This window comes from Oncorhynchus keta, chromosome 35, assembly GCF_023373465.1.
Source record: "Oncorhynchus keta strain PuntledgeMale-10-30-2019 chromosome 35, Oket_V2, whole genome shotgun sequence".
Classification (NCBI taxonomy): Eukaryota; Metazoa; Chordata; class Actinopteri; order Salmoniformes; family Salmonidae; genus Oncorhynchus; species Oncorhynchus keta.
Genome location: NC_068455.1, coordinates 10,823,649 through 10,851,261, shown reverse-complemented (window position 1 = coordinate 10,851,261; position 27,613 = coordinate 10,823,649). Strand labels below are relative to the sequence as shown.

General features: G+C 42.5%; 1 protein-coding gene and 1 long non-coding RNA gene across 7 annotated transcripts in view; both read right to left on the bottom strand.

The window, feature by feature from the left end:
- Nucleotides 1–1,319: 1,319 nt before the first annotated feature.
- The window catches only part of LOC118368043 (neurexin-3a-like), a 727,496-nt gene continuing 701,202 nt past the window's right edge, over nt 1,320–27,613 (bottom strand). For all 5 annotated transcript variants that reach the window (XM_052496442.1, XM_052496443.1, XM_052496444.1 and 2 more), the window contains one exon: nt 1,320–5,143. In XM_052496442.1, coding sequence (XP_052352402.1) covers nt 4,839–5,143 — 305 coding nt within the window. In that variant the 3' untranslated portion in view covers nt 1,320–4,838. The remainder of the gene's footprint in view (nt 5,144–27,613) is intronic.
- On the bottom strand, nt 17,805–19,882 carry LOC127915846 (uncharacterized). 2 transcript variants are annotated; one of them, XR_008092512.1, is made up of 3 exons: nt 19,709–19,882; nt 18,294–18,942; nt 17,805–18,175 (listed from the first exon to the last, which is right to left on the bottom strand). It is a non-coding gene; the product is annotated as an uncharacterized LOC127915846 (long non-coding RNA). The 2 variants fall into 2 exon arrangements; XR_008092513.1 differs by having other exon boundaries at nt 18,707–18,942.

Sequence of the window (27,613 nt, the reverse complement as noted above, 5' to 3'; positions counted from 1 at the left end):
ATTATAGTATCAGGTAATGGTCTTGTTATACCTGGGTAACAGTATATTATGGTATCAGGTAATAGTATTGTTATACCTGGGTAACAGTATATTATAGTATCAGGTAATGGTCTTGTTATACCTGGGTAACAGTATATTATGGTATCAGGTAATGGTCTTGTTATACCTGGGTAACAGTATATTATAGTATCAGGTAATGGTCTTGTTATACCTGGGTAACAGTATATTATGGTATCAGGTAATAGTATTGTTATACCTGGGTAACAGTATATTATAGTATCAGGTAATGGTCTTGTTATACCTGGGTAACAGTATATTATGGTATCAGGTAATGGTCTTGTTATACCTGGGTAACAGTATATTATAGTATCAGGTAATGGTCTTGTTATACCTGGGTAACAGTATATTATGGTATCAGGTAATAGTATTGTTATACCTGGGTAACAGTATATTATAGTATCAGGTAATGGTCTTGTTATACCTGGGTAACAGTATATTATAGTATCAGGTAATAGTATTGTTATACCTGGGTAACAGTATATTATGGTATCAGGTAATAGTATTGTTATACCTGGGTAACAGTATATTATGGTATCAGGTAATGGTCTTGTTATACCTGGGTAACAGTATATTATGGTATCAGGTAATGGTCTTGTTATACCTGGGTAACAGTATATTATGGTATCAGGTAATAGTATTGTTATACCTGGATAACAGTATATTATAGTCATGATAAGTTTGGTAAAGTAACAAAGAAGGTGAAATATTTTGGGTAAATATTCCTGAAAGAGATTATAACTATGTATGGACATATTAGTATGAAAAGAGATTCTAACTTTGTATGGACATATTAGTATAAAAATAGATTATAACTATGGGGTGAGGAGAGGGACTTATTAGTATGAAAAGAGATTATAACTATGTATGGAGATATTAGTATGAAAAGGGATTATAACTATGGGGCGAGGAGAGGGACATATTAGTATGAAAATAGAATTTTACTATGGGGCGAGGAGAGGGACATATTAGTATGAAAAGAGAATTTTACTATGGGGCGAGGATGAAATTAGCATGAAAAGTATTTTTAATGACCTTTTTTATATGGTATCATCAAACAATATGTGTTATTATACTTTTGTTTATGCTAGATCATATGTTTCTCTAAGACCTAAATAAACTATTCCAGGAGAAAGTCAAAGGTTATAGCTTTCTAGGTGGGGGAAACACTACGAAATGAATCAAATATTTCCCTCTTGCTAGACAGACAAAATGTCAGCTGAACTCGTTGTTCAAAGAAGTGACTTGAACACACATTTGGGAAGAGCATTTTATTGCAAACAATTCATGGAAAAAAAGAGCATGAAAAAAATATAAAAACTAATAGAAAACAATATTAAAATACAAAAAAAATTATAATAATCTAATAAAACTAAAGATGACAAAAACACCAAAGTGTCAGTGATTACAAACAGTCTGGCCATAGTCACAAATTAAATGAAATAAAAAATATAAAAATATAAGGATCCTGAAAATATATATACATATATATACAGTAGCTTGCGAAAGAATTCACACCCCTGGAATTTTTCCTATCTTGTTGCCTTATAAACTGAAATTTTGAAATCAATCAATTTACATCACATACCTACCACTTTGAAGATGGAAAATATTTTTTATTGTGAATCAAACAAGAAATAAGACACAAAAATGCGAACTTGAGCGTGCATAACTATTAACCTCCCCCAAGTTCAAAACTTTGTAGAGCCACCTTTTGCAGCAATTACAGCTGCAAGTGTCTTGGGGTATGTCTCTATAAGCTTGGCACATCTAGCCACTGGGATTTTTGCCAATTCTTCAAGGCAAAACTGCTCCAGCTCCTTCAACTTGGATGGGTTTCGCAGGTGTACAGCAATCTTTAAGTCATACTACAGATTCTCATTTGGATTGAGGTCTAGGCTTTGACTAGGCCATTCCAAGACATTTAAATGTTTCCCCTTAAACCACTCCAATGTTGCTTTAGCAGTATTCTTAGGGTCATTGTCCTCCTGGAAGATGAACCTCCATCCCAGTCTCAAATCTCTGGAAGACTGAAACAGGTTTCCCTCAAGAATTTCCCTGTATTTAGCGCCATCCATCATTTCCTCAATTCTGACCAGTTTCCCAGTCCTTGCCGATGAAAAACATCCCCACAGCATGATGCTGCCACTACCATGCTTTACTGTGGGGATGGTGTTCTAGGGGTAATGTGAGGTGTTAGGTTTGTGCCTGATATAGTGTTTTCCTTGATTGCCAAAAAGCTCAATTTTAGTCTCATCTGACCAAAGCACCTTCTTCCATATGTTTGGGGAGTCTCCCACATGCCTTTTGGTGAACACCAAATGCGTTTGCTTATTTTTTTCTTTAAGCAATGGCTTTTTTTCTGGACACTCTTCCATAAAACCCAATTCTGTGGCATGTACACCTTAAAGTGGGCCTATGGACAGATACTCCAATCTCCGCTGTGGAGCTTTGTAGCTCCTACAGGGTTATCTTTGATCTCTTTGTTGCCTCTGATTAATGCCCTCCTTCTCTTGGCAGGTTTGTTGTGGTGCAACAATGTTTTAATGCTGGATTTAATGGTGCTCTGTGTGATGTTCAAAGTTTTGGATATTTTTTTATAACCCAACCCTGATCTCTGTACTTCTCCACAACTTTGTCCCTGACCTGTTTGGAGAGCTCCTTGGTCTTCATGGTGTCGCTTGCTTGGTGGTGCCCCTTGCTTAATGGTGTTGCAGACTCTGGGGCCTTTCAGAACAGGTGTATATATACTGAGATCCATGTGACACTTAGATTGCACACAGATGTACTTTATTTAACTAATTATGTGACTTCTGAAGGTAATTGGTTGCACCAGATCTTTATTAGGTGCTTCATTGCAAAAGGGTTGAAGACATATGCACGCACCACTATTCCGTTTTAAGTGATTTTTTTAAATTTCACTTCATATATTTGAACTATATTGTGTATGTCCATTACATGAAATCCAAATAAACATCTATTTAAATTACAGGTTGTAATGCAACAAAATAGGAAAAACGCCAAGGGGGATGAATACTTTTTCAAGGCACTGTATAACAAAAATATGTAAAACAAATATGAAAAGCGAATGATTTTGTCATGAATGTTAGTGTAAAGACTTTTGGGAGATTGTCTGAACTGCGCCTCCGCGTCCAACAGCTATAGTCTTCGATTAATATAGCTTCTCTTTAATCTTTTCAAAATATAACTAACACGAAAATAACCAGAGAAGAAGAAGAAAGCATTGGTACAATTAAGATCAGCCATCTTGTATTTGATTGACACTTAGAGCTCTAATCGCAGATGTTTCTATCTTAACATAGTGTTCTCTTTTCTTTACTAAATGTGCATTCTCAATGCTTCAAAGTCTTTCTTCACATTAGTTAGTAATATATGTTTCTTCATGAAATACACTGATAAACCATATGATCAGTCTGTACAATATAATTACAAAAGAATTACAACTTAGATGGTATGTACAATAGCTAGTACCTACAAAGTACAACGGCTATAATGTAATAAAATATGTAAACAAATGTGTTTGTTTGACACAGTTTTGACTGTGACAGATAGAATTCACACTTTTCACGTTAGATTTATTTCTGTATAGACATTTTTAACAGTGTTATAGTACTGCATTCTGTCCTCGATGGGACAGCTCCATAGAAAATAGAACAAGAGGTGATTAACCAACACACAGAGGCCTGCAAAAGACACAACCAGCACGACTGCAAACCAACAGACCTTTTTATCTTTAGGGATACTCATATTTTCATTGTTGACGTTTTTAGGGAATAAAATCGAAAGAGTTGTGGTGTCTTGATGATGACGAAGTATAAAGTTTGGCCTTTAGAGAGAAAAGGACTGTTCAAGCTAAGTTTATATATTGTACTGTACTGTACAATATACTGTACTGGTATGTATTGTACTGTCGTGGTATATTGTACTCTAGTGGTATATTGTACTGTACTGTACAGTTTTGGTAGAATGGATTACATGCATTACAATCAGTTGCTTTTAACTGAGACAAGAACAAGCAACCACTTCTCGCCAGGACCACACGTCAGTGTCACTCTGTCCTTCTGTCACACAGCGAGAGTAATCATGTTGAGATCAGTGGACAGACAACAGAGCTCTGAGATCTGAAGAGATCTTTCCTCAGCCATTTGAGCTCACTTGGTGTCATTTGATACATAGAGTAGTAGATATTTTTTGTTGTTGTTGCGTAGACACCACACTTTTATAATCCCCAAACCATACATACAATAAAAAAATGTACGATATCTTTAAACAGCAGTAGTCCATTTTTTTCCCATTGACTTTACAATGATCCTTTTTATCCTGAACCACTCTTGCTAAAGCACTACACGTTGCTTACATGCTGAAGACGGTCAAGATTAACGAACATCTTTCATTTTGTACAGGTTTACAAAAACAAACCAAATTTGCTTTTTTTTACGCCAAGGATCACATAGTTCTAAAAGTCCCATAGGATGATGTTGCAGTCGCTGTGAAGTAGTTGGACACGAACTCGGCAGAAGAGGAAGGCCTCTAAAGATGCTATTATCCTTCTCTGTGTGCTTACAATAGTAAGTCTTCTTCATATTACTACACATAGTCATAGTTCAACCACTCTACACAGCATCAAGTAACGGTTCTAGTTTTTACCATGTTTTGTCATTGCAGCTCCTTAGAAGGTAACTGTTAATTAAATACAGTTCTATATTTCTCTATACCTGAATTTCTCTTCCTCTCTCTTTTCATCTCTCAACGTCCGTCACTCAAACGTAATACTCCTTGTCCTTGTTTTTCTGTTTTCCTTTGACAGCTTTCGAGCTTTGCTGTTTGTCCTTCACGGCGGCTCCGTTGCTCTGCGTTGCCGAGTTGGTGATGTAATTCCTGCTCTCGTCCACCTGGTAGGAACCCTCGTCCCTGTTCCTGTACTTATACATGGCGTACAGGAGGATGACGATGCACAGGGCTGCGGCAGCCACTATCCCCACGACCATCCCGATGGTGCTGCTAGACTGGCGGGACACTTCCGGGGGTCCCGGGACTCGGTTGACGCCGGGCTGGGTGGGCAGGGCTGTGGGTACAGTATGGAACATGGGGGAGGTTATTGCAGGAGCCCTCTGCTTGGTGCTGTCTACCTCATAGGGCAGGGTGGGCAACGGGAGCAACACTACGTCTGGCTGGGGTTTTAGCTCGCGGTTATTCATTTTGCCGGCAGGCAGCTTGGCGGGTGACGTGTGGTGCAGGGCTGCGGTAGTGGTAGTCCTACCGCGGTCTGAGGATGGTTTGTTAGGTCTAAAGTCCTTGGTTTCCCACTTGGGCTGGTGAGCTTTGTAGCCACCTTCAAAAGCCGACGTGGACATGGTCTTATCTGTTACCAAGGAGAAGGTGGCGTAAAGCTCTTCATCATCAGTAGGAGGCAGGTTAGAGTCGAAATCATACCCAGATATCACCAAGCCATCATCATCATCACAATCATCACAATCATCGCTGCCTCGGTCCGACAAGCAAGGTACCCCGGCCTCAGTGACCTTGGACAGGGACTCTTTGGTGGTTTCAATTATGGTGAGGGGTGGGCAGAGGTTTGGGAGGGGGGTGGACGGGGGTAACACTAATTGGTCCTCTAAGAGTACAGGGATAACTAATTCACCTCCTAGATGTAGAGACAGACAAAATACATGTTAGAGAGAAGTAAGGACATCTTGGCAACCATACACATTTATCTAGCTATCACATTCACCCAGAATGGACAAGAGGGCAAATAAAAGCACAACACGATACTGTACAAAACAAAACATGCACACACACCGTACCTACATAACACAGCTTTAAATAAGAATAAACATGGCAGAAAACAGAACAAAAGGCAACGTTAAAAAGGATCAAAAGGCTAGAGGAGGTGTGAGGGTGAGCCAGACATTAAGGTTCAATCAACAACTACAAAAAGGACTTAAGAAAATATATAACCAATAGAGGCCAAGGATAATGTGGATTTTAGTGGATTTTACCTTTTGAAAAGAAAATATTCTCTCTCATCTGACACTGAAGTTATCACGTAGCTGATGTGTAATAACGGTATCCCTATTTGAAAACGGAAAACAAGCAGCACAGTGGCTTAAACCTGGATGTATTTATAATTCTACAATATGATATGTGTGACGGACAGAAGTCCTAACTGGCTAGATTACCATACAGTGTCAGTAACCCCCATGGAAGGATCTGGAAAGATCTGGCTCCCCAGTCGACCCCAGCCTCTATCCTTTTGAATGGCTTCCATAATGACAGGATTTCATAGGGCAGATCAATGACAGCTGAATGTTCACTCTCTGATCCCCTTTCTGTGCATGTGTCATGTACCCTTGGGTGCTTTATGTCTGGTGTCTGTCATTCTGGAGGGGGTGTCTATCATTCTGGAGGTGGTGTCTATCATTCTGGAGGTGGTGTCTATCATTCTGGAGGTGGTGTCTATCATTCTGGAGGGGGTGTCTATCATTCTGGAGGGGGTGTCTATCATTCTGGAGGTGGTGTCTATCATTCTGGAGGTGGTGTCTATCATTCTGGAGGGGGTGTCTATCATTCTGGAGGGGGTGTCTATCATTCTGGAGGGGGTGTCTATCATTCTGGAGGGGGTGTCTATCATTCTGGAGGTGGTGTCTATCATTCTGGAGGGGGTGTCTATCATTCTGGAGGTGGTGTCTGTCATTCTGGAGGTGGTGTCTGTCATTCTGGAGGGGGTGTCTATCATTCTGGAGGTGGTGTCTATCATTCTGGAGGTGGTGTCTGTCATTCTGGAGGTGGTGTCTGTCATTCTGGAGGTGGTGTCTATCATTCTGGAGGTGGTGTCTATCATTCTGGAGGTGGTGTCTATCATTCTGGAGGTGGTGTCTGTCATTCTGGAGGTGGTGTCTGTCATTCTGGAGGTGGTGTCTGTCATTCTGGAGGGGGTGTCTATCATTCTGGAGGTGGTGTCTGTCATTCTGGAGGTGGTGTCTATCATTCTGGAGGTGGTGTCTGTCATTCTGGAGGTGGTGTCTGTCATTCTGGAGGTGGTGTCTGTCATTCTGGAGGGGGTGTCTATCATTCTGGAGGTGGTGTCTGTCATTCTGGAGGGGTGTCTATCATTCTGGAGGTGGTGTCTATCATTCTGGAGGTGGTGTCTATCATTCTGGAGGTGGTGTCTATCATTCTGGAGGTGGTGTCTATCATTCTGGAGGTGGTGTCTATCATTCTGGAGGTGGTGTCTATCATTCTGGAGGTGGTGTCTGTCATTCTGGAGGGGGTGTCTATCATTCTGGAGGGGGTGTCTATCATTCTGGAGGGGGTGTCTATCATTCTGGAGGTGGTGTTTATCATTCTGGAGGTGGTGTCTATCATTCTGGAGGGGGTGTCTATCATTCTGGAGGGGGTGTCTATCATTCTGGAGGTGGTGTCTATCATTCTGGAGGTGGTGTCTATCATTCTGGAGGGGTGTCTATCATTCTGGAGGGGGTGTCTATCATTCTGGAGGTGGTGTCTATCATTCTGTCATTCTGGAGGTGGTGTCTATCATTCTGGAGGGGTGTCTATCATTCTGGAGGGGTGTCTATCATTCTGGAGGGGTGTCTATCATTCTGGAGGTGGTGTCTATCATTCTGGAGGGGGTGTCTATCATTCTGGAGGGGGTGTCTATCATTCTGGAGGTGGTGTCTATCATTCTGGAGGTGGTGTCTATCATTCTGGAGGGGTGTCTATCATTCTGGAGGTGGTGTCTATCATTCTGGAGGGGTGTCTATCATTCTGGAGGTGGTGTCTATCATTCTGGAGGGGTGTCTATCATTCTGGAGGGGGTGTCTATCATTCTGGAGGGGGTGTCTATCATTCTGGAGGTGGTGTCTATCATTCTGGAGGTGGTGTCTATCATTCTGGAGATGGTGTCTATCATTCTGGAGGTGGTGTCTATCATTCTGGAGGTGGTGTCTGTCATTCTGGAGGTGGTGTCTATCATTCTGGAGGTGGTGTCTATCATTCTGGAGGTGGTGTCTATCATTTTGGAGTGGGTGGTGTCTATCATTCTGGAGGGGTGTCTATCATTCTGAGGTGGTGGGGGTGTCTATCATTCTGGAGGGGGTGTCTATCATTCTGGAGGTGGTGTTTATCATTCTGGAGGGGGTGTCTATCATTCTGGAGGGGGTGTCTATCATTCTGGAGGTGGTGTCTATCATTCTGGAGGTGGTGTCTATCATTCTGGAGGGGGTGTCTATCATTCTGGAGGTGGTGTCTGTCATTCTGGAGGGGGTGTCTATCATTCTGGAGGTGGTGTCTATCATTCTGGAGGGGTGTCTATCATTCTGGAGGGGTGTCTATCATTCTGGAGGTGGTGTCTATCATTCTGGAGGTGGTGTCTATCATTCTGGAGATGGTGTCTATCATTCTGGAGGTGGTGTCTATCATTCTGGAGGTGGTGTCTGTCATTCTGGAGGTGGTGTCTATCATTCTGGAGGTGGTGTCTCATTCATTCTGGAGGTGGTGTCTATCATTTTGGAGGTGGTGTCTATCATTCTGGAGGTGGTGTCTATCATTCTGGAGGGGGTGTCTATCATTCTGGAGGGGGTGTCTATCATTCTGGAGGTGGTGTCTGTTTCATCATTCTGGAGGTGGTGTCTGTCATTCTGGAGGGGGTGTCTGTATCATTCTGGAGGGGTGTCTGCTATCATTCTGGAGGTGGTGGGATGTCTGCATCACTCTCTGGAGGTGGTGTGTCTGTGTCATTCTGGAGGGGGTGTCTGTATCATTCTGGAGGGGTGTCTGTGTCATTCTGGAGGGGTGTCTATATCTTTCTGGAGGGGTGTCTATATCATTCTGGAGGTGGTGTCTGTATCATTCTGGAGGGGGTCTGCATCATTGTGGAGGGGGTCTGTATCATTCTGGAGGGGTGTATCATTCTGGAGGTGGTGTCTATCATTCTGGAGGGGTGTCTGTATTATTCTGGAGGGGTGTCTGTATTATTCTGGAGGGGTTGTCTGTATCATTCTGGAGGGGGTGTCTATCATTCTGGAGGTGGTGTTTATCATTCTGGAGGGGGTGTCTATCATTCTGGAGGGGGTGTCTATCATTCTGGAGGTGGTGTCTATCATTCTGGAGGTGGTGTCTATCATTCTGGAGGGGGTGTCTATCATTCTGGAGGTGGTGTCTGTCATTCTGGAGGGGGTGTCTATCATTCTGGAGGTGGTGTCTATCATTCTGGAGGGGGTGTCTATCATTCTGGAGGGGGTGTCTATCATTCTGGAGGGGGTGTCTATCATTCTGGAGGTGGTGTTTATCATTCTGGAGGGGGTGTCTATCATTCTGGAGGGGGTGTCTATCATTCTGGAGGTGGTGTCTATCATTCTGGAGGTGGTGTCTATCATTCTGGAGGGGGTGTCTATCATTCTGGAGGTGGTGTCTGTCATTCTGGAGGGGGTGTCTATCATTCTGGAGGTGGTGTCTATCATTCTGGAGGGGGTGTCTATCATTCTGGAGGGGGTGTCTATCATTCTGGAGGTGGTGTCTATCATTCTGGAGGTGGTGTCTATCATTCTGGAGATGGTGTCTATCATTCTGGAGGTGGTGTCTATCATTCTGGAGGTGGTGTCTGTCATTCTGGAGGTGGTGTCTATCATTCTGGAGGTGGTGTCTATCATTCTGGAGGTGGTGTCTATCATTTTGGAGGTGGTGTCTATCATTCTGGAGGTGGTGTCTATCATTCTGGAGGTGGTGTCTATCATTCTGGAGGGGGTGTCTATCATTCTGGAGGTGGTGTCTGTTTCACTCTGGAGGTGGTGTCTGTCATTCTGGAGGGGGTGTCTGTATAATTCTGGAGGGGGTGTCTGCATCATTCTGGAGGGGATGTCTGCATCACTCTGGGGGGGTGGGTGTCTGTGTCATTCTGGAGGGGGTGTCTGTATCATTCTGGAGGGGGTGTCTGTGTCATTCTGGAGGGGGTGTCTATATCTTTCTGGAAGGGGTGTCTATATCATTCTAGAGGGAGTGTCTGTATCATTCTGGGGGGTCTGCATCATTGTGGAGGGGGTCTGTATCATTGTGGAGGGGGTGTCTGTGTCATTCTGGAGGGGGTGTCTGTATTATTCTGGAGGGGGTGTCTGTATTATTCTGGAGGGGTTGTCTGTATCATTCTGGAGGGGGTGTCTGTATCATTCTGGAGGGAGTGTCTGTGTCATTCTGGAGGGGTTGTCTGTATCATACCTGTGTGAGTATTTGGGTGTATTTGCGATGTAACCATGTGATCAACAATATGATGTAGTGTATCATGAATCACTGGGGGCTTTCATAACCAAGTTACACTTGCACAATTCAATTCAAGAGCTTGTTATTCAATTAAAATCATTTTTTTCACCCCACCCCTAAAGGGTGCCTTTAGTGAAAATGATACCAAAATAATTTAGCCTGCACTTGAAATTAAATAAGGTTTCAATAGCACTTTATCGTTTCTGAAAAGTCAACAAATGCCTTGTGAGTATCTACATTGAATAATTAACAAACAACAGGTTCTTTCATATGCCCACTAATTGGTCCTTCTGTAGCTCAGTTGGTAGAGCATGGCGCTTGTAACGCCAGGGTAGTGGGTTCGATTCCCAGGACCACCCATACGTAGAATGTATGCACACATGACTGTAAGTCGCTTTGGATAAAAGCGTCCGCTAAATGGCATATATTATTATTATTATTATAATTAACTGTAAGTAATCAGTGACTGTAAACAAATAACCATCCGGGCGGATCTCCTTGCACTTCAAAGCGCATTATTCTAACTATAAAGCAAGCCACGCAATACACAATTCTACCAGCAACATTGTTTTCCAGCTTCAAACGAAGCATTTCATTAAAAACCTAAGAAAACAATGCGAGAGCAATGAAGAGCTTTTGTAGTGATTAGAGCTGCACTGGGAACCAACAGGTTGAAATTAGACTTGCAAATCCACACGTTGTCAGCACTTGGTTCATTTTAGAGGAGAATGACGATACATAATGTGCATTAATGTGTTTGTGTGTGTGTGAGTGTGTGTGTATGTGGAGGCCAACATACTGTATGAAGAAACAAATCTCCATTGTTTTCTAAAGGATAAAAACAATTTTGGGAGGATTGGATACAGTGGTATCCAATCACACGCTGAGTTTGGTGTAGTGTTAATTAAAAGGCGAGTGTAGGTATGGTCTGTTTCTCAAAAGGGAAATGATGAACATTCAGGTTGTCATGGCAGTTGCCAAATCCCACTGCCATCATGTGTATACAGTACACTACCAAGGCTTATCACTAAGCATTACAAACGGATGGATATTTCAAATGATAAAAAAAAAAATGAATTTAAATCAAACATACAAAACTAAGAGAACAGTTGGATCTAATACATTAAGATTAGCTACATGTTGTACAAAGCAAACGTAAAAAAATAAATAAAAAAAAATCATAACAGCCCACTAAAACATTATTCAAGGAAGAAACCACATAGTCTTTGTCAACTTACATCAACAATCACCGCATGATTTTGGCATGGGGAAAAAAAGAGTTTACAAAAGAAAGTTGTGTGAGAATGTTCTTGGCTCAGTATAGTTTTGATCAAAAATAATTCAGCAATTGGACATCTTGTGTATTTTTTTCTTTAGATGTGATGGTGCAGCGAGGGAACAACACTTACATCCACACCATATAACATGAAAAATAAACGGCAACATAAATACTCTTTTTTTCAGTTTTTCCAAAAGAAAACTGTACATCTGTATGTTTTCGCATTGACTTCTCAATAAATATGTACTTTCTGTTCATTTGAAGTTTTTTATTAGTTTGTATTTGTTCCTTAATTTAGAATGGATGGATGACTGTCCAAGGGGGAGGGGCCTATGAACATACTACAGAGGAGATGAGGATGATGAGGGTGATAGTGTAAGTCAGTTGCCATGTCCATGTAAAGGCAGTACGAGGAAGTCGGGCGGCGTTAGAGCTTTTGGCTGTAAGGAAGGGATGGGGACATACAACCAGTGAGCTTATGCACACATGCCCATCTACAGAGAATCACAGAACTCTACTAACACTGACAGTCTGACAAACCCTCAACTGCACCTTCTTAGCCATGCAGTTTTTTTTTTAATTTACGAAATCAATCATTCATTCAATTTAAAAAAAAGTTGAATTGTTTTTTCAAAATTGCTCTTCAAAAATGTGAAAAACCAAAAGGACCACTATATGGATCTGACACCACTTCACCAAATGTTGTGTCAACTTAAATGGACTGGTTTTAACAAAATGGAGGATAACTTGATGTTTTTGTTGTTAGATTATAAGCAGTGGTCTAAAGCACACAGTCCGTTCGCTGAAGAAGTTCCAAATCTCCCAAAATAAGATGAACATTTAAATTATTCTATAAAATTATAAAAAATGTGATTCCAAAATCTCACATCTGATTCAAAGTGGTCAAAACTAATGTTTACCATAACAAAGTAGCAAAGTAAACCAAATAATTCCCCGCCGAAAAAATCATATTCATAATAAAAATGTAATTTATCAATTTGAACATCGACACAAAAATATGTATAAAATATGATAAACTATCAAAATATAAATGTCCATATAAAATGAGAGAACAAAGCCACTTCAATTTGTACACACTGCAACCAGAGGCTATAAAACAGACAGTCGGGAGGAGCAGTCAGGTGACGACATTCCCTCGGTCATTGGCATTGGATGACAAATAGATCTGTTTATGTTAGTCTTAAGACATGGACCCGGCGTGCAGTCTGGGTGTAGGTCAGAGAGGAGAACATACTGGCTGAGAATGGGTTAATTAAGCAATAAGGCCCGAGGAGGTGTGGTATATGGCCAGTATACCACGGCTAAGGGCTGTTCTCAGGCACAACACATCTTAGGCCCTTAGCCGTGGTATATTGTCCATATATCACAAACCCTTGAGCTGCCTTATTGATATTATAAACTGGTTACTAATGTAATGTTCGAGCACTAAGAAATAAGTGTTTTGTCAAACCCGTGGTATAAGGTCTGATATACCACGGGTGCAAGCCAATCAGCATTCAGGGCTCAAAGCACACAGTTTATAATACTTTTTTGGTTGTACTGCAAGATGTTGATGCATGCTTGGAGTAAGTTGCTTTTAGGGAAAGTCAAAAGAACATACGGCATGCCGGTGTCAGATAAAGTAAGACATCGACCGTTGAGTAAGGTTAGAGAAGTGCAGGGGTGCAGTTCAACCAAGGGCTGGAGCAGTATAAGAATGACATTGACCCATAATGATGTATTCTACAGTAGCAGATGGAAAGAGAAGTCATTACTAGGTAGCCTAGTGGTTAGAGCATAGGCCCAGTAACTGAAATGTTGCTGGATCAAATCCATGAATTGACAAGGTAAAAAAATTATCTGTTGTTCTGCCCCTGAACAAGGCAGTTAACCCACTGTTCCTAGACCAGTTAACCTACTGTTCCTAGACCAGTTAACCCACTGTTCCTAGACCAGTTAACCCACTGTTCCTAGGCCAGTTAACCCACTGTTCCTAGACCAGTTAACCCACTGTTCCTAGACCAGTTAACCCACTGTTCCTAGACCAGTTAACCCACTGTTCCTAGACCAGTTAACCCACTGTTCCTAGACCAGTTAACCCACTGTTCCTAGACCAGTTAACCCACTGTTCCTAGACCAGTTAACACACTGTTCCTAGACCAGTTAACCCACTGTTCCTAGACCAGTTAATCCACTGTTCCTAGACCAGTTAACCCACTGTTCCTAGACCAGTTAACCCACTGTTCCTAGACCAGTTAACCCACTGTTCCTAGTCCAGTTAACCCACTGTTCCTAGACGAGTTAACCCACTGTTCCTAGACCAGTTAACCCACTGTTCCTAGGCCAGTTAACCCACTGTTCCTAGACCAGTTAACCCACTGTTCCTAGACCAGTTAACCCACTGTTCCTAGACCAGTTAACCCACTGTTCCTAGACCAGTTAACCCACTGTTCCTAGACCAGTTAACCCACTGTTCCTAGGCCAGTTAACCCACTGTTCCTAGACCAGTTAACCCACTGTTCCTAGGCCAGTTAACCCACTGTTCCTAGACCAGTTAACCCACTGTTCCTAGACCAGTTAACCCACTGTTCCTAGACCAGTTAACCCACTGTTCCTAGACCAGTTAACCCACTGTTCCTAGACCAGTTAACCCACTGTTCCTAGACCAGATAACCCACTGTTCCTAGACCAGTTAACCCACTGTTCCTAGACCAGTTAACCCACTGTTCCTAGACCAGTTAACCCACTGTTCGTAGACCAGTTAACCCACTGTTCCTAGACCAGTTAACCCACTGTTCCTAGGCCAGTTAACCCACTGTTCCTAGACCAGTTAACCCACTGTTCCTAGACCAGTTAACCCACTGTTCGTAGACCAGTTAACCCACTGTTCCTAGACCAGTTAACCCACAGCTCCCGGGTAGGTGGTCATTGAAAATAAGAATTTCTTCTTAACGGACTTGCCAAGTTAAATTTAACAAAAAGAAACATTCAAGATAAAGCTTGATTCCCACAGCCCTTTAGTTTCACAGCTAGACAGCAACAGACAGAGGAATTCCACAAGAAGATATGAAACTCTTTGTTGTATTTTTTTCTGAAGTTAAATACAGACAAAATGTATCTGATAAACACTGAGGATCTCACTAACAAGATCATTTTTTTTGTTATTATCGGTAATTTCACCAGGAGCTTAACTTCATTTTGAGGGTGTTCTGACACATTTCATCATGTCAATGTCACTCAGGTACAGAGGTGTGGACAGCTTCAAAGGTGTGGACAGCTACAGAGGTGTGGACAGCTACAGAGGTGTGGACAGCTACAGAGGTGTGTACGGCGAGATATTATTCTTGTGGATGCAAATAATCGCATCATAAAATTGTGCAATGTCAAATGGAACATTAATATTGGCATGAGGGTAAACAATCCTTCCCTGAGTGAGATAGTAGCTAGCGAATGTCTGAGAAGCACTCGGAAGACAGATAACAGGAGCTCTTATCTTGTAAAAACAGACAGCACTGCAGACAGTGGAGGAGGCAGAGGACACCGACAGATTTCACCCATAACCAGAATGTGAATTACACCATGACATTCAGGGGGGGTCTCTATTGAATGCAACTTATTTTCATTGGCCTAATAAAGACGTTATTTAAACGGTAATACGGTATTTCCTTTTGTTGTGGCATGAACACAACCATTTATGATATTTTCATCTGATTGTCAAACAAATATCTTCAAAAAGTGTTTGTCCACTCCAAAAGAAGCGCAGCATCCAAACTGCATGTATACTCATGCCATGTGATGAATTGAAATAGAAATCTATTACAAAACACCAAAAAAGTGTGTCTAATGACATTCAGCGATTGTCATCGAATAGCCCAACATTAATTGATGTGTCTTGCCAATAAATGTAAATTTTTTTGTTGGCTGAAAAGACGGGACACCTGAAATAGGACTGAAACTGTCCCTGGAAAAACAGAATGGTCACCCTGACACACATGGTGATTTTACTAGATTAGGCTACAATGTGTATTACGATGAACTTGAAATAGCTGGTAGCCAGTGATGTAGTGTTATAAATAAATTAGTGGTTGCAGGTCGTGGTAAAAAAGCTTTAAAGATGGTTTTACTCTGCACTACACCTACACTACTGCCAGTAGTCTACCCTCTCAGCCAAGGCTATTTTAAACACATCAACTTACGCAGAACAGGTAGCTTACATTCAATATAATACATGAGCTGAATCAAAACATGTTTACACCATGAGCCGTGAATTAATGACTGGAGTCTTCACAAATCATGTGACCTACAACACTATCTTTCCTTACATTAATGACATTTATGACAGTGTTATTTGTCATTATTAAGCATTTCACATTTTGAGTTAAAACATTGAACTTCAACCCTGTATGAATCATGGATCTTGGAGGTTTTGGAAAATGCACTGTAGCCCAAGTGTAAACAGGCCTAGGTAACATTTCATTAGGTTTTGCAGTGAAAACAGTTCTCAAGGGCACAAAAAAAATATACAAATATAAACGCGACTTGCAACCATTTTAAAGATTTTGCTGAGTTAAAGTTTATATCAGTAAAACTGTCAATTTAAATATATTCATTAGGCCCTAATCTATGGATTTCACATGACTGGGCAGGGCCTCAGCTATGGGTGGGCCTGGAAGGGCATAGGTCCACCCACTTGGGAGTCAGGCTGATAAAACGCTCTTTAACAGGAATTTAAACAAGTTTGTGCACACGATTTGAGAGAAAAAAGCTTTTGTGTGTATGGAAAATTTCTGGGTTATTTTATTTCAACTCATGAAAAAGGTGACCAGCACTTTACAAGTTATATTTTTGTTCAGTGTATTATAGGCTTATGCCATTGTAAAAATCGAAAGCTTCTAACAGAAAGAGTGAACTATAGTCCTACTGTCATTGACCATCACCAACTGATCCAAGAAAGAAAATATATATTGATAGAAATTAATGAAGCTCTATAAATGGTTCTACTACTTCTGGTCATGGAGAACACCATTACCCACTGTGCACCTGAAAAATAACTCAATGAGCGCTCTAAACAGCTGACTGACTTAAGCAAACAATGATAAATCATGGGATAAATCTAATGAATTTATTATGAAGGCAATTTTTTGTAATCAAGGACGCATGGGTTGGGTTAGGGTTAGGTTGTTGGTTGTTGGTTTCAGGAGAAGATTTTATTTTCACATTTACCACTGTAAAACATATTCACCACTGCATTTTAAACAAATGGGAGCATGGTTAAATTACAATTATTTAGAGACTCCCTAAAGTTGAATTTTGTTGCATTTATGGGAACTAACATCTCATTCAGGGGACCTGAGCCCCCCCAATGGCTACCTGTAATTCACACAATGCCCATAACAGTGTGTCTGAAGCTGGTTTTGTATTGCTTTTTTCTCTTGTATAGTGCAGAGAAACGCTATGTTTTGATATTCTACTTGGGAGGAGAACCATATAGAAGAGCATATGTCGCAAGTATTTTGGGGATAAATAAGTATGCTTCCTGATTTATATCAATAAATGATTGTCTGGTCTTCGCTGACTGCCATCTGAGAGTTGAGAGTTCACCTCTGTGTCTAACAGATGTAGCACTACTGCAACCCCCTAGCAGAGCCTGAGGAGTCCTGATCCACCTCTCGAGCACCTCGGTGAGCACCTCGGTGAGCTAGGCCCCGGCCAGGGACGTGTATCCTCTGCTCCATGTCTTTCACCAGGGATTTACTACCTGCCTGGGAAACACATTATTTGGATAGTCCTTCTGTAGATGATCGACAGACTATCAGTAACATTTCAACTCTCTACCAACCCTAACCCTAGCCCTAACCTTGACCCAGACTATCAGTAACATTTCAACTCTCTACCAACCCTAACCCTAGCCCTAACCTTAACCCAGACTATCAGTAACATTTCAACTCTCTACCAACCCTAACCCTAGCCCTAACCTTAACCCAGACTATCAGTAACATTTCAACTCTCTACCAACCTAACCCTAGCCCTAACCTTAACCCAGACTATCAGTAACATTTCAACTCTCTACCAACCCTAACCCTAGCCCTAACCTTAACCCAGACTATCAGTAACATTTAAACTCTCTACCAACCCTAACCCTAGCCCTAACATTAACCCAGACTATCAGTAACATTTCAACTCTCTACCAACCCTAACCCTAGCCCTAACCTTAACCCAGACTATCAGTAACATTTCAACTCTCTACCAACCCTAATCCTAGCCCTAACCTTAACCCAGACTATCAGTAACATTTCAACTCTCTACCAACCCTAACCCTAGCCCTAACCTTAACCCAGACTATCAGTAACATTTCAACTCTCTACCAACCCTAACCCTAGCCCTAACCTTAACCCAGACTATCAGTAACATTTCAACTCTCTACCAACCCTAACCCTAGCCCTAACCTTAACCCAGACTATCAGTAACATGTCAACTCTCTACCAACCCTAACCCTAGCCCTAACCTTAACCCAGACTATCAGTAACATGTCAACTCTCTACCAACCCTAACCCTAGCCCTAACCTTAACCCAGACTATCAGTAACATTTCAACTCTCTACCAACCCTAACCCTAGCCCTAACCTTAACCCAGACTATCAGTAACATGTCAACTCTCTACCAACCCTAACCCTAGCCCTAACCTTGACCCAGACTATCAGTAACATTTCAACTCTCTACCAACCCTAACCCTAGCCCTAACCTTAACCCAGACTATCAGTAACATTTCAACTCTCTACCAACCCTAACCCTAGCCCTAACCTTAACCCAGACTATCAGTAACATGTCAACTCTCTACCAACCCTAATCCTAGCCCTAACCTTAACCCAGACTATCAGTAACATTTCAACTCTCTACCAACCCTAATCCTAGCCCTAACCTTAACCCAGACTATCAGTAACATGTCAACTCTCTACCAACCCTAACCCTAGCCCTAACCTTAACCCAGACTATCAGTAACATTTCAACTCTCTACCAACCCTAACCCTAGCCCTAACCTTAACCCAGACTATCAGTAACATTTCAACTCTCTACCAACCCTAACCCTAGCCCTAACCTTGACCCAGACTATCAGTAACATTTCAACTCTCTACCAACCCTAACCCTAGCCCTAACCTTAACCCAGACTATCAGTAACATTTCAACTCTCTACCAACCCTAACCCTAGCCCTAACCTTAACCCAGACTATCAGTAACATGTCAACTCTCTACCAACCCTAACCCTAGCCCTAACCTTAACCCAGACTATCAGTAACATGTCAACTCTCTACCAACCCTAACCCTAGCCCTAACCTTAACCCAGACTATCAGTAACATTTCAACTCTCTACCAACCCTAACCCTAGCCCTAACCTTAACCCAGACTATCAGTAACATGTCAACTCTCTACCAACCCTAACCCTAGCCTAACCTTAACCCAGACTATCAGTAACATTTCAACTCTCTACCAACCCTAACCCTAGCCCTAACCTTAACCCAGACTATCAGTAACATTTCAACTCTCTACCAACCCTAATCCTAGCCCTAACCTTAACCCAGACTATCAGTAACATTTCAACTCTCTACCAACCCTAATCCTAGCCCTAACCTTAACCCAGACTATCAGTAACATGTCAACTCTCTACCAACCCTAACCCTAGCCCTAACCTTAACCCAGACTATCAGTAACATTTCAACTCTCTACCAACCCTAATCCTAGCCCTAACATTAACCCAGACTATCAGTAACATTTCAACTCTCTACCAACCCTAACCCTAGCCCTAACCTTAACCCAGACTATCAGTAACATTTCAACTCTCTACCAACCCTAACCCTAGCCCTAACCTTAACCCAGACTATCAGTAACATTTCAACTCTCTACCAACCCTAATCCTAGCCCTAACCTTAACCCAGACTATCAGTAACATTTCAACTCTCTACCAACCCTAACCCTAGCCCTAACCTTAACCCAGACTATCAGTAACATTTCAACTCTCTACCAACCCTAACCCTAGCCCTAACCTTAACCCAGACTATCAGTAACATTTCAACTCTCTACCAACCCTAACCCTAGCCCTAACCTTGACCCAGACTATCAGTAACATTTCAACTCTCTACCAACCCTAACCCTAGCCCTAACCTTAACCCAGACTATCAGTAACATTTCAACTCTCTACCAACCCTAACCCTAGCCCTAACCTTAACCCAGACTATCAGTAACATTTCAACTCTCTACCAACCCTAATCCTAGCCCTAACCTTAACCCAGACTATCAGTAACATGTCAACTCTCTACCAAACCTAACCCTAGCCCTAACCTTAACCCAGACTATCAGTAACATTTCAACTCTCTACCAACCCTAACCCTAGCCCTAACCTTAACCCAGACTATCAGTAACATTTCAACTCTCTACCAACCCTAACCCTAGCCCTAACCTTGACCCAGACTATCAGTAACATTTCAACTCTCTACCAACCCTAACCCTAGCCCTAACCTTAACCCAGACTATCAGTAACATGTCAACTCTCTACCAACCCTAACCCTAGCCCTAACCTTAACCCAGACTATCAGTAACATGTCAACTCTCTACCAACCCTAACCCTAGCCCTAACCTTAACCCAGACTATCAGTAACATTTCAACTCTCTACCAACCCTAACCCTAGCCCTAACCTTAACCCAGACTATCAGTAACATTTCAACTCTCTACCAACCCTAATCCTAACCTTAACCCAGACTATCAGTAACCTCAACTACCAGACTATCAGCCTAACCCAGACTATCAGTTTCAACTCTCTACCAACCCTAACCCTAGCCCTAACCTTAACCCAGACTATCAGTAACATTTCAACTCTCTACCAACCCTAACCCTAGCCCTAACCTTAACCCAGACTATCAGTAACATTTCAACTCTCTACCAACCCCTAACCCTAGCCCTAACCTTAACCCAGACTATCAGTAACATTTCAACCCTAGCCCTCTAACCCAGACTATCAGTAACATTTCCCTAACCCTAGCCCTAACCTTAACCCAGACTATCAGTAACATTTCAACTCTCTACCAACCCTAACCCTAGCCCTAACCTTAACCCAGACTATCAGTAACATTTCAACTCTCTACCAACCCTAACCCTAGCCCTAACCTTAACCCAGACTATCAGTAACATTCTCAACCCTAACCCTAGCCCTAACCTAACCCAGACTATCAGTAACATTTCAACTCTACCAACCCTAACCCTAGCCCTAACCTTAACCCAGACTATCAGTAACATTTCAACTCTCTACCAACCCTAACCCTAGCCCTAACCTTAACCCAGACTATCAGTAACATTTCAACTCTCTACCAACCCTAACCCTAGCCCTAACCTTAACCCAGACTATCAGTAACATTTCAACTCTCTACCAACCCTAACCCTAGCCCTAACCTTAACCCAGACTATCAGTAACATTTCAACTCTCTACCAACCCTAACCCTAGCCCTAACCTTAACCCAGACTATCAGTAACATTTCAACTCTCTACCAACCCTAACCCTAGCCCTAACCTTAACCCAGACTATCAGTAACATTTCAACTCTCTACCAACCCTAACCCTAGCCCTAACCTTAACCCAGACTATCAGTAACATTTCAACTCTCTACCAACCCTAACCCTAGCCCTAACCTTAACCCAGACTATCAGTAACATGTCAACTCTCTACCAACCCTAACCCTAGCCCTAACCTTAACCCAGACTATCAGTAACATTTCAACTCTCTACCAACCCTAACCCTAGCCCTAACCTTAACCCAGACTATCAGTAACATGTCAACTCTCTACCAACCCTAACCCTAGCCCTAACCTTAACCCAGACTATCAGTAACATTTCAACTCTCTACCAACCCTAACCCTAGCCCTAACCTTAACCCAGACTATCAGTAACATTTCAACTCTCTACCAACCCTAACCCTAGCCCTAACCTTAACCCAGACTATCAGTAACATTTCAACTCTCTACCAACCCTAACCCTAGCCCTAACCTTAACCCAGACTATCAGTAACATTTCAACTCTCTACCAACCCTAACCCTAGCCCTAACCTTAACCCAGACTATCAGTAACATTTCAACTCTCTACCAACCCTAACCCTAGCCCTAACCTTAACCCAGACTATCAGTAACATTTCAACTCTCTACCAACCCTAACCCTAGCCCTAACCTTAACCCAGACTATCAGTAACATTTCAACTCTCTACCAACCCTAACCCTAGCCCTAACCTTAACCCAGACTATCAGTAACATTTCAACTCTCTACCAACCTAACCCTAGCCCTAACCTTAACCCAGACTATCAGTAACATTTCAACTCTCTACCAACCCTAACCCTAGCCCTAACCTTAACCCAGACTATCAGTAACATTTCAACTCTCTACCAACCCTAACCCTAGCCCTAACCTTAACCCAGACTATCAGTAACATTTCAACTCTCTACCAACCCTAACCCTAGCCCTAACCTTAACCCAGACTATCAGTAACATTTCAACTCTCTACCAACCCTAACCAGACTATCAGTCCTAACCTTAACCCAGACTATCAGTAACATTTCAACTCTCTACCAACCCTAACCCTAGCCCTAACCTTAACCCAGACTATCAGTAACATGTCAACTCTCTACCAACCCTAACCCTAGCCCTAACCTTAACCCAGACTATCAGTAACATTTCAACTCTCTACCAACCCTAACCCTAGCCCTAACCTTAACCCAGACTATCAGTAACATTTCAACTCTCTACCAACCCTAACCCTAGCACTAACCTTAAATCAGACTATCGGTAACATTTCAACTATCTACAAACCCTAGCCCTAACCCTAGCACTAACCTTAAATCAGACTATCGGTAACATTTCAACTATCTACAAACCCTAGCCCTAACCCTAGCCTTAACCTTAACCGTTATCCTAACCCTAAACGTAACCCTAGCCCTAACCTTAACCGTTATCCTAACCCTAAACGTAACCCTAGCCCTAACCTTAACCGTTATCCTAACCCTAAACGTAACCCTAGCCCTAACCTTAACCGTTATCCAAACCCTAAACGTAACCCTAGCCCTAACCATTATCCAAACCCTAAACGTAACCCTAGCCCTAACCTTAACCGTTATCCAAACCCTAAACGTAACCCTAGCCCTAACCTTAACCGTTATCCAAACCCTAAACGTAACCCTAGCCCTAACCTTAACCGTTATCCAAACCCTTTCCCTAACCCTAGCCCTAACCTTAACCGTTATCCGAACCCTAAACATAACCCTTTCCCTAACCCTAGCCCTAACCTTAACCGTTATCCTATCCGTAAACATAACCCTAGCCCTAACCCTAGCCCTAACCTTAACCGTTATCCTAACCCTAAACATAACCCTAGCCCTAACCCTAGCCCTAACCTTAACCATTATCCTAACCCTAAACATAACCCTTTCCCTAACACTAGCCCTAACCTTAACCGTTATCCTAACCCTAAACGTAACCCTTTCCCTAACCCTAGCCCTAACCTTAACCGTTATCCGAACCCTAAACATAACCCTTTCCCTAACCCTAGCCCTAACCTTAACCGTTATCCTATCCCTAAACATAACCCTAGCCCTAACCCTAGCCCTAACCTTAACCGTTATCCTAACCCTAAACATAACCCTAGCCCTAACCCTAGCCCTAACCTTAACCATTATCCTAACCCTAAACATAACCCTTTCCCTAACACTAGCCCTAACCTTAACCATTATCCTAACCCTAAACGTAACCCTTTCCCTAACCCTAGCCCTAACCTTAACCGTTATCCTAACCCTAAACGTAACCCTTTCCCTAACCCTAGCCCTAACCTGGGGCTGGCCAGCCATATAGAGGATAATTGAAACAGGCCTTAAGACGCCTGTCACGTCTACTCCAGCTCCTCCTCTCTGGCACTTGTTGTCACCAGTTTACTCATTATTATCATTGTTACACGCACCTGCTCCTCATGAGACTCACCTGGACTCCATCACCTTCCTGATTACCTCCCCGATATCTGTCACTCTCTTTGGTTCTTTCCTCAGGTGTTGTTGTTTCTGTTTATATTTTTCATGTCTGTACGCTACTCGTGTTTTGGTCCATGCTCGTTTCTTCGTTAAATTCACTCCCTGTACTTGCTTCCCGATTATTAACGTATACGTTATCCTGCCGTAACGCGCTAGATCCTCTCACTACAAACAGAATACTGAGACAGTGACTGGCTCTGAAGAATCAAAAGGATCATTGTGAGGTTCAAAAATACAAATTCCACTGTGTGTTTTTTACACATTTCTTCTCTTCAATCTTATACAAAGACTATGCTAATGATGTCTACTTATCTTCGTGCTAATATGCATAATGTATAAGAATTCAGAGGCTATGAAAATCTCATGAAGACTGGTTATTTGAAGTGGATAAGTAGAGGTTTTGATAAAAATGACAGTGGCTTTTAATTGTGATTTAGCCATTAGTTGATTACGTGTAATTATCCTGTTCACAGTGATGATGAAGGGTCATTCAGGTGATTTTACTCTCCCTGACTGACATGACACTCACAATCTAGAACCAAAAACATAGAACCAGAACCCTGTAATGTCACGCCCTGATCTGTTTCACCTGTCCTTGTGATTGTCTCCACCCCCTCCAGGTGTCGCTGATCTTCCCCAGTGTATTTATCCCTGTGTTTCCTGTCTCTCTGTGCCAGTTCGTCTTGTATGTTTCCAAGTCAACCAGGGGTGTCCCGTTCTCCTGCTTCTTGTATTCTCCTTATTCTAGTCCTCCCGGTTTTTGATCCTTGCCTGTTTCTGGACTTTGTACCTGCCTGCCTGACCATTCTGCCTGCCTTGACCATGAGCCTGTCTGCCACTCTGTCCCTCCTGGACTCTGGTTATCACCTTTTTGGCTGCCCACGACCATTCTCTTACCTACCCCTTTGGATTAATAAACATTGTAAGACTCCAACCATCTGCCTCCTGTGTCTACATTTGTGTCTCGCCTTGTGCCTTGATATGTAAGAGTGGAAGTGTTGTAAATTCCAAAGTTACTCCAATCTCTTCTCCTATTACTAACACCTTCCTAATATTGAGCTTTGCCCTCAATTCATCGGGGCATGGACTCTATAAGCTGTTGATAGCGTTTCACAGGGATGCTGGTCCATGTTGACTCAATTGCTTCTCACAGTTGTGTCAAGTTGGCTGGATGTCCTTTGGGTGGTGGACCATTCTTGGTACACACAGGAAACTGAATGTGCAAAACCCCGCAATGTTGAAGTTTTTGACCCACCCAAACTGGTGCGCTTCGCACGTACTACGCTACCCCATTCAAAGGCACTTAAATATTTTGTCTTGCCCATTCACCCTCTGAATTGTCTCAACATATTTATTTAACCTGACTCCTCCCCTTCATCTACACTGATTGAAGTGGATTTAACAAGTGGCATCAATAAGGGATCATAACTTTCACCTGGATTCACCTGGTCAGTGAATGTCATGGAAAGAGCAGGTGTTCTTTATGTTTTGAACACCGTGTATGTTGTAGCCTGGCTGTGTCTGATAAACTAGGAGGGGTCGGTCGACGAGAGATGGTCTTTAATCTCTGCCACTGTTGACTCCTGTCTTGCTTGTTTGTGAAGTGGACTAAATCTGAACTTGAAATACACACGTGCATCCCTCAAACCTTTGTGCAAATCATACATTGATACCGAAGGGAGGATCGGCATTGAGTTATACATTCAATAATGCCACCCATATCTCAAGAAAACGGTGTTATATCTTAAGGTAAGATTCAGACAGAGTTTGATTTAAGGCTGTCTAATTAACTTTCTGTCCCTGGTCTTTTCAGAACACTACGGTAACTCATCAACATTCCGTCCCTGGTCTTTTCAGAACACTACGGTAACTCATCACCATTCAGTCCCTGGTCTTTTCAGAACACGTAACTCATCACCATTCCGTCCCTGGTCTTTTTAGAACACTACGGTAACTCATCAACATTCCGTCCCTGGTCTTTTCAGAACACTACGGTAACTCATCAACATTCCATCCCTGGTCTTTTCAGAACACTACGGTAACTCATCACCATTCAGTCCCTGGTCTTTTCAGAACACGTAACTCATCACCATTCCGTCCCTGGTCTTTTTAGAACACTACGGTAACTCATCAACATTCCGTCCCTGGTCTTTTCAGAACACTACGGTAACTCATCACCATTCCGTCCCTGGTCTTTTCAGAACACTACGGTAACTCATCACCATTCCGTCCCTGGTCTTTTCAGAACACTACGGTAACTCATCAACATTCCGTCCCTGGTCTTTTTAGAACACTACGGTAACTCATCAACATTCCGTCCCTGGTCTTTTCAGAACACTACGGTAACTCATCAACATTCCGTCCCTGGTCTTTTCAGAACACTACGGTAACTCATCAACATTCCGTCCCTGGTCTTTTCAGAACACTACGGTAACTCATCAACATTCCATCCCTGGTCTTTTCAGAATACTACGGTAACTCATCAACATTCCATCCCTGGTCTTTTCAGAACACTACGGTAACTCATCAACATTCCGTCCCTGGTCTTTTCAGAACACTACGGTAACTCATCACCATTCAGTCCCTGGTCTTTTCAGAACACGTAACTCATCACCATTCCGTCCCTGGTATTTTCAGAACACTACGGTAACTCATCATCATTCCGTCCCTGGTCGATTCAGAACACGTAACTCATCACCATTCCGTCCCTGGTCTTTTCAGAACACGTAACTCATCAACATTCCCTCCCTGGTCTTTTCAGAACACTACGGTAACTCATCACCATTCCGTACCTGGTCTTTTCAGAACACTACGGTAACTCATCAACATTCCCTCCCTGGTCTTTTCAGAACACTACGGTAACTCATCACCATTCCGTCCCTGGTCTTTTCAGAAAACTACGGTAATTCATCAACATTCCGTCCCTGGTCTTTTCAGAACACGTAACTCATCACCATTCTGTCCCTGGTCTTTTCAGAACACTACGGTAATTCATCAATATTCCGTCCCTGATCTTTTCAGAACACGTAACTCATCACCATTCCGTCCCTGGTATTTTCAGAACACTACGGTAACTCATCACCATTCCGTCCCTGGTCTTTTCAGAACACGTAACTCATCACCATTCCGTCCCTGGTATTTTCAGAACACGTAACTCATCACCATTCTGTCCCTGGTCTTTTCAGAACACTACGGTAATTCATCAATATTCCGTCCCTGGTCTTTTCAGAACACGTAACTCATCACCATTCCGTCCCTGGTATTTTCAGAACACTACGGTAACTCATCACCATTCCGTCCCTGGTCTTTTCAGAACACTACGGTAACTCATCACCATTCCGTCCCTGGTCTTTTCAGAACACTACGGTAACTCATCAACATTCCCTCCCTGGTCGTTTCAGAACACGTAACTCATCACCATTCCGTCCCTGGTCTTTTCAGAACACGTAACTCATCACCATTCAGTCCCTGGTCTTTTCAGAACACTACGGTAACTCATCACCATTCAGTCCCTGGTCTTTTCAGAACACTACGGTAACTCATCACCATTCCATCCCTGGTCTTTTCAGAACACTACGGTAACTCATCACCATTCAGTCCCTGGTCTTTTCAGAACACTACGGTAACTCATAAACATTCCCTCCCTGGTCTTTTCAGAACACGTAACTCATCACCATTCAGTCCCTGGTCTTTTCAGAACACTACGGTAACTCATCACCATTCCGTCCCTGGTCTTTTCAGAACACTACGGTAACTCATCACCATTCCATCCCTGGTCTTTTCAGAACACGTAACTCATCACCATTCCATCCCTGGTCTTTTCAGAACACTACGGTAACTCATCACCATTCAGTCCCTGGTCTTTTCAGAACACTACGGTAACTCATCACCATTCCATCCCTGGTCTTTTCAGAACACTACGGTAACTCATCACCATTCAGTCCCTGGTCTTT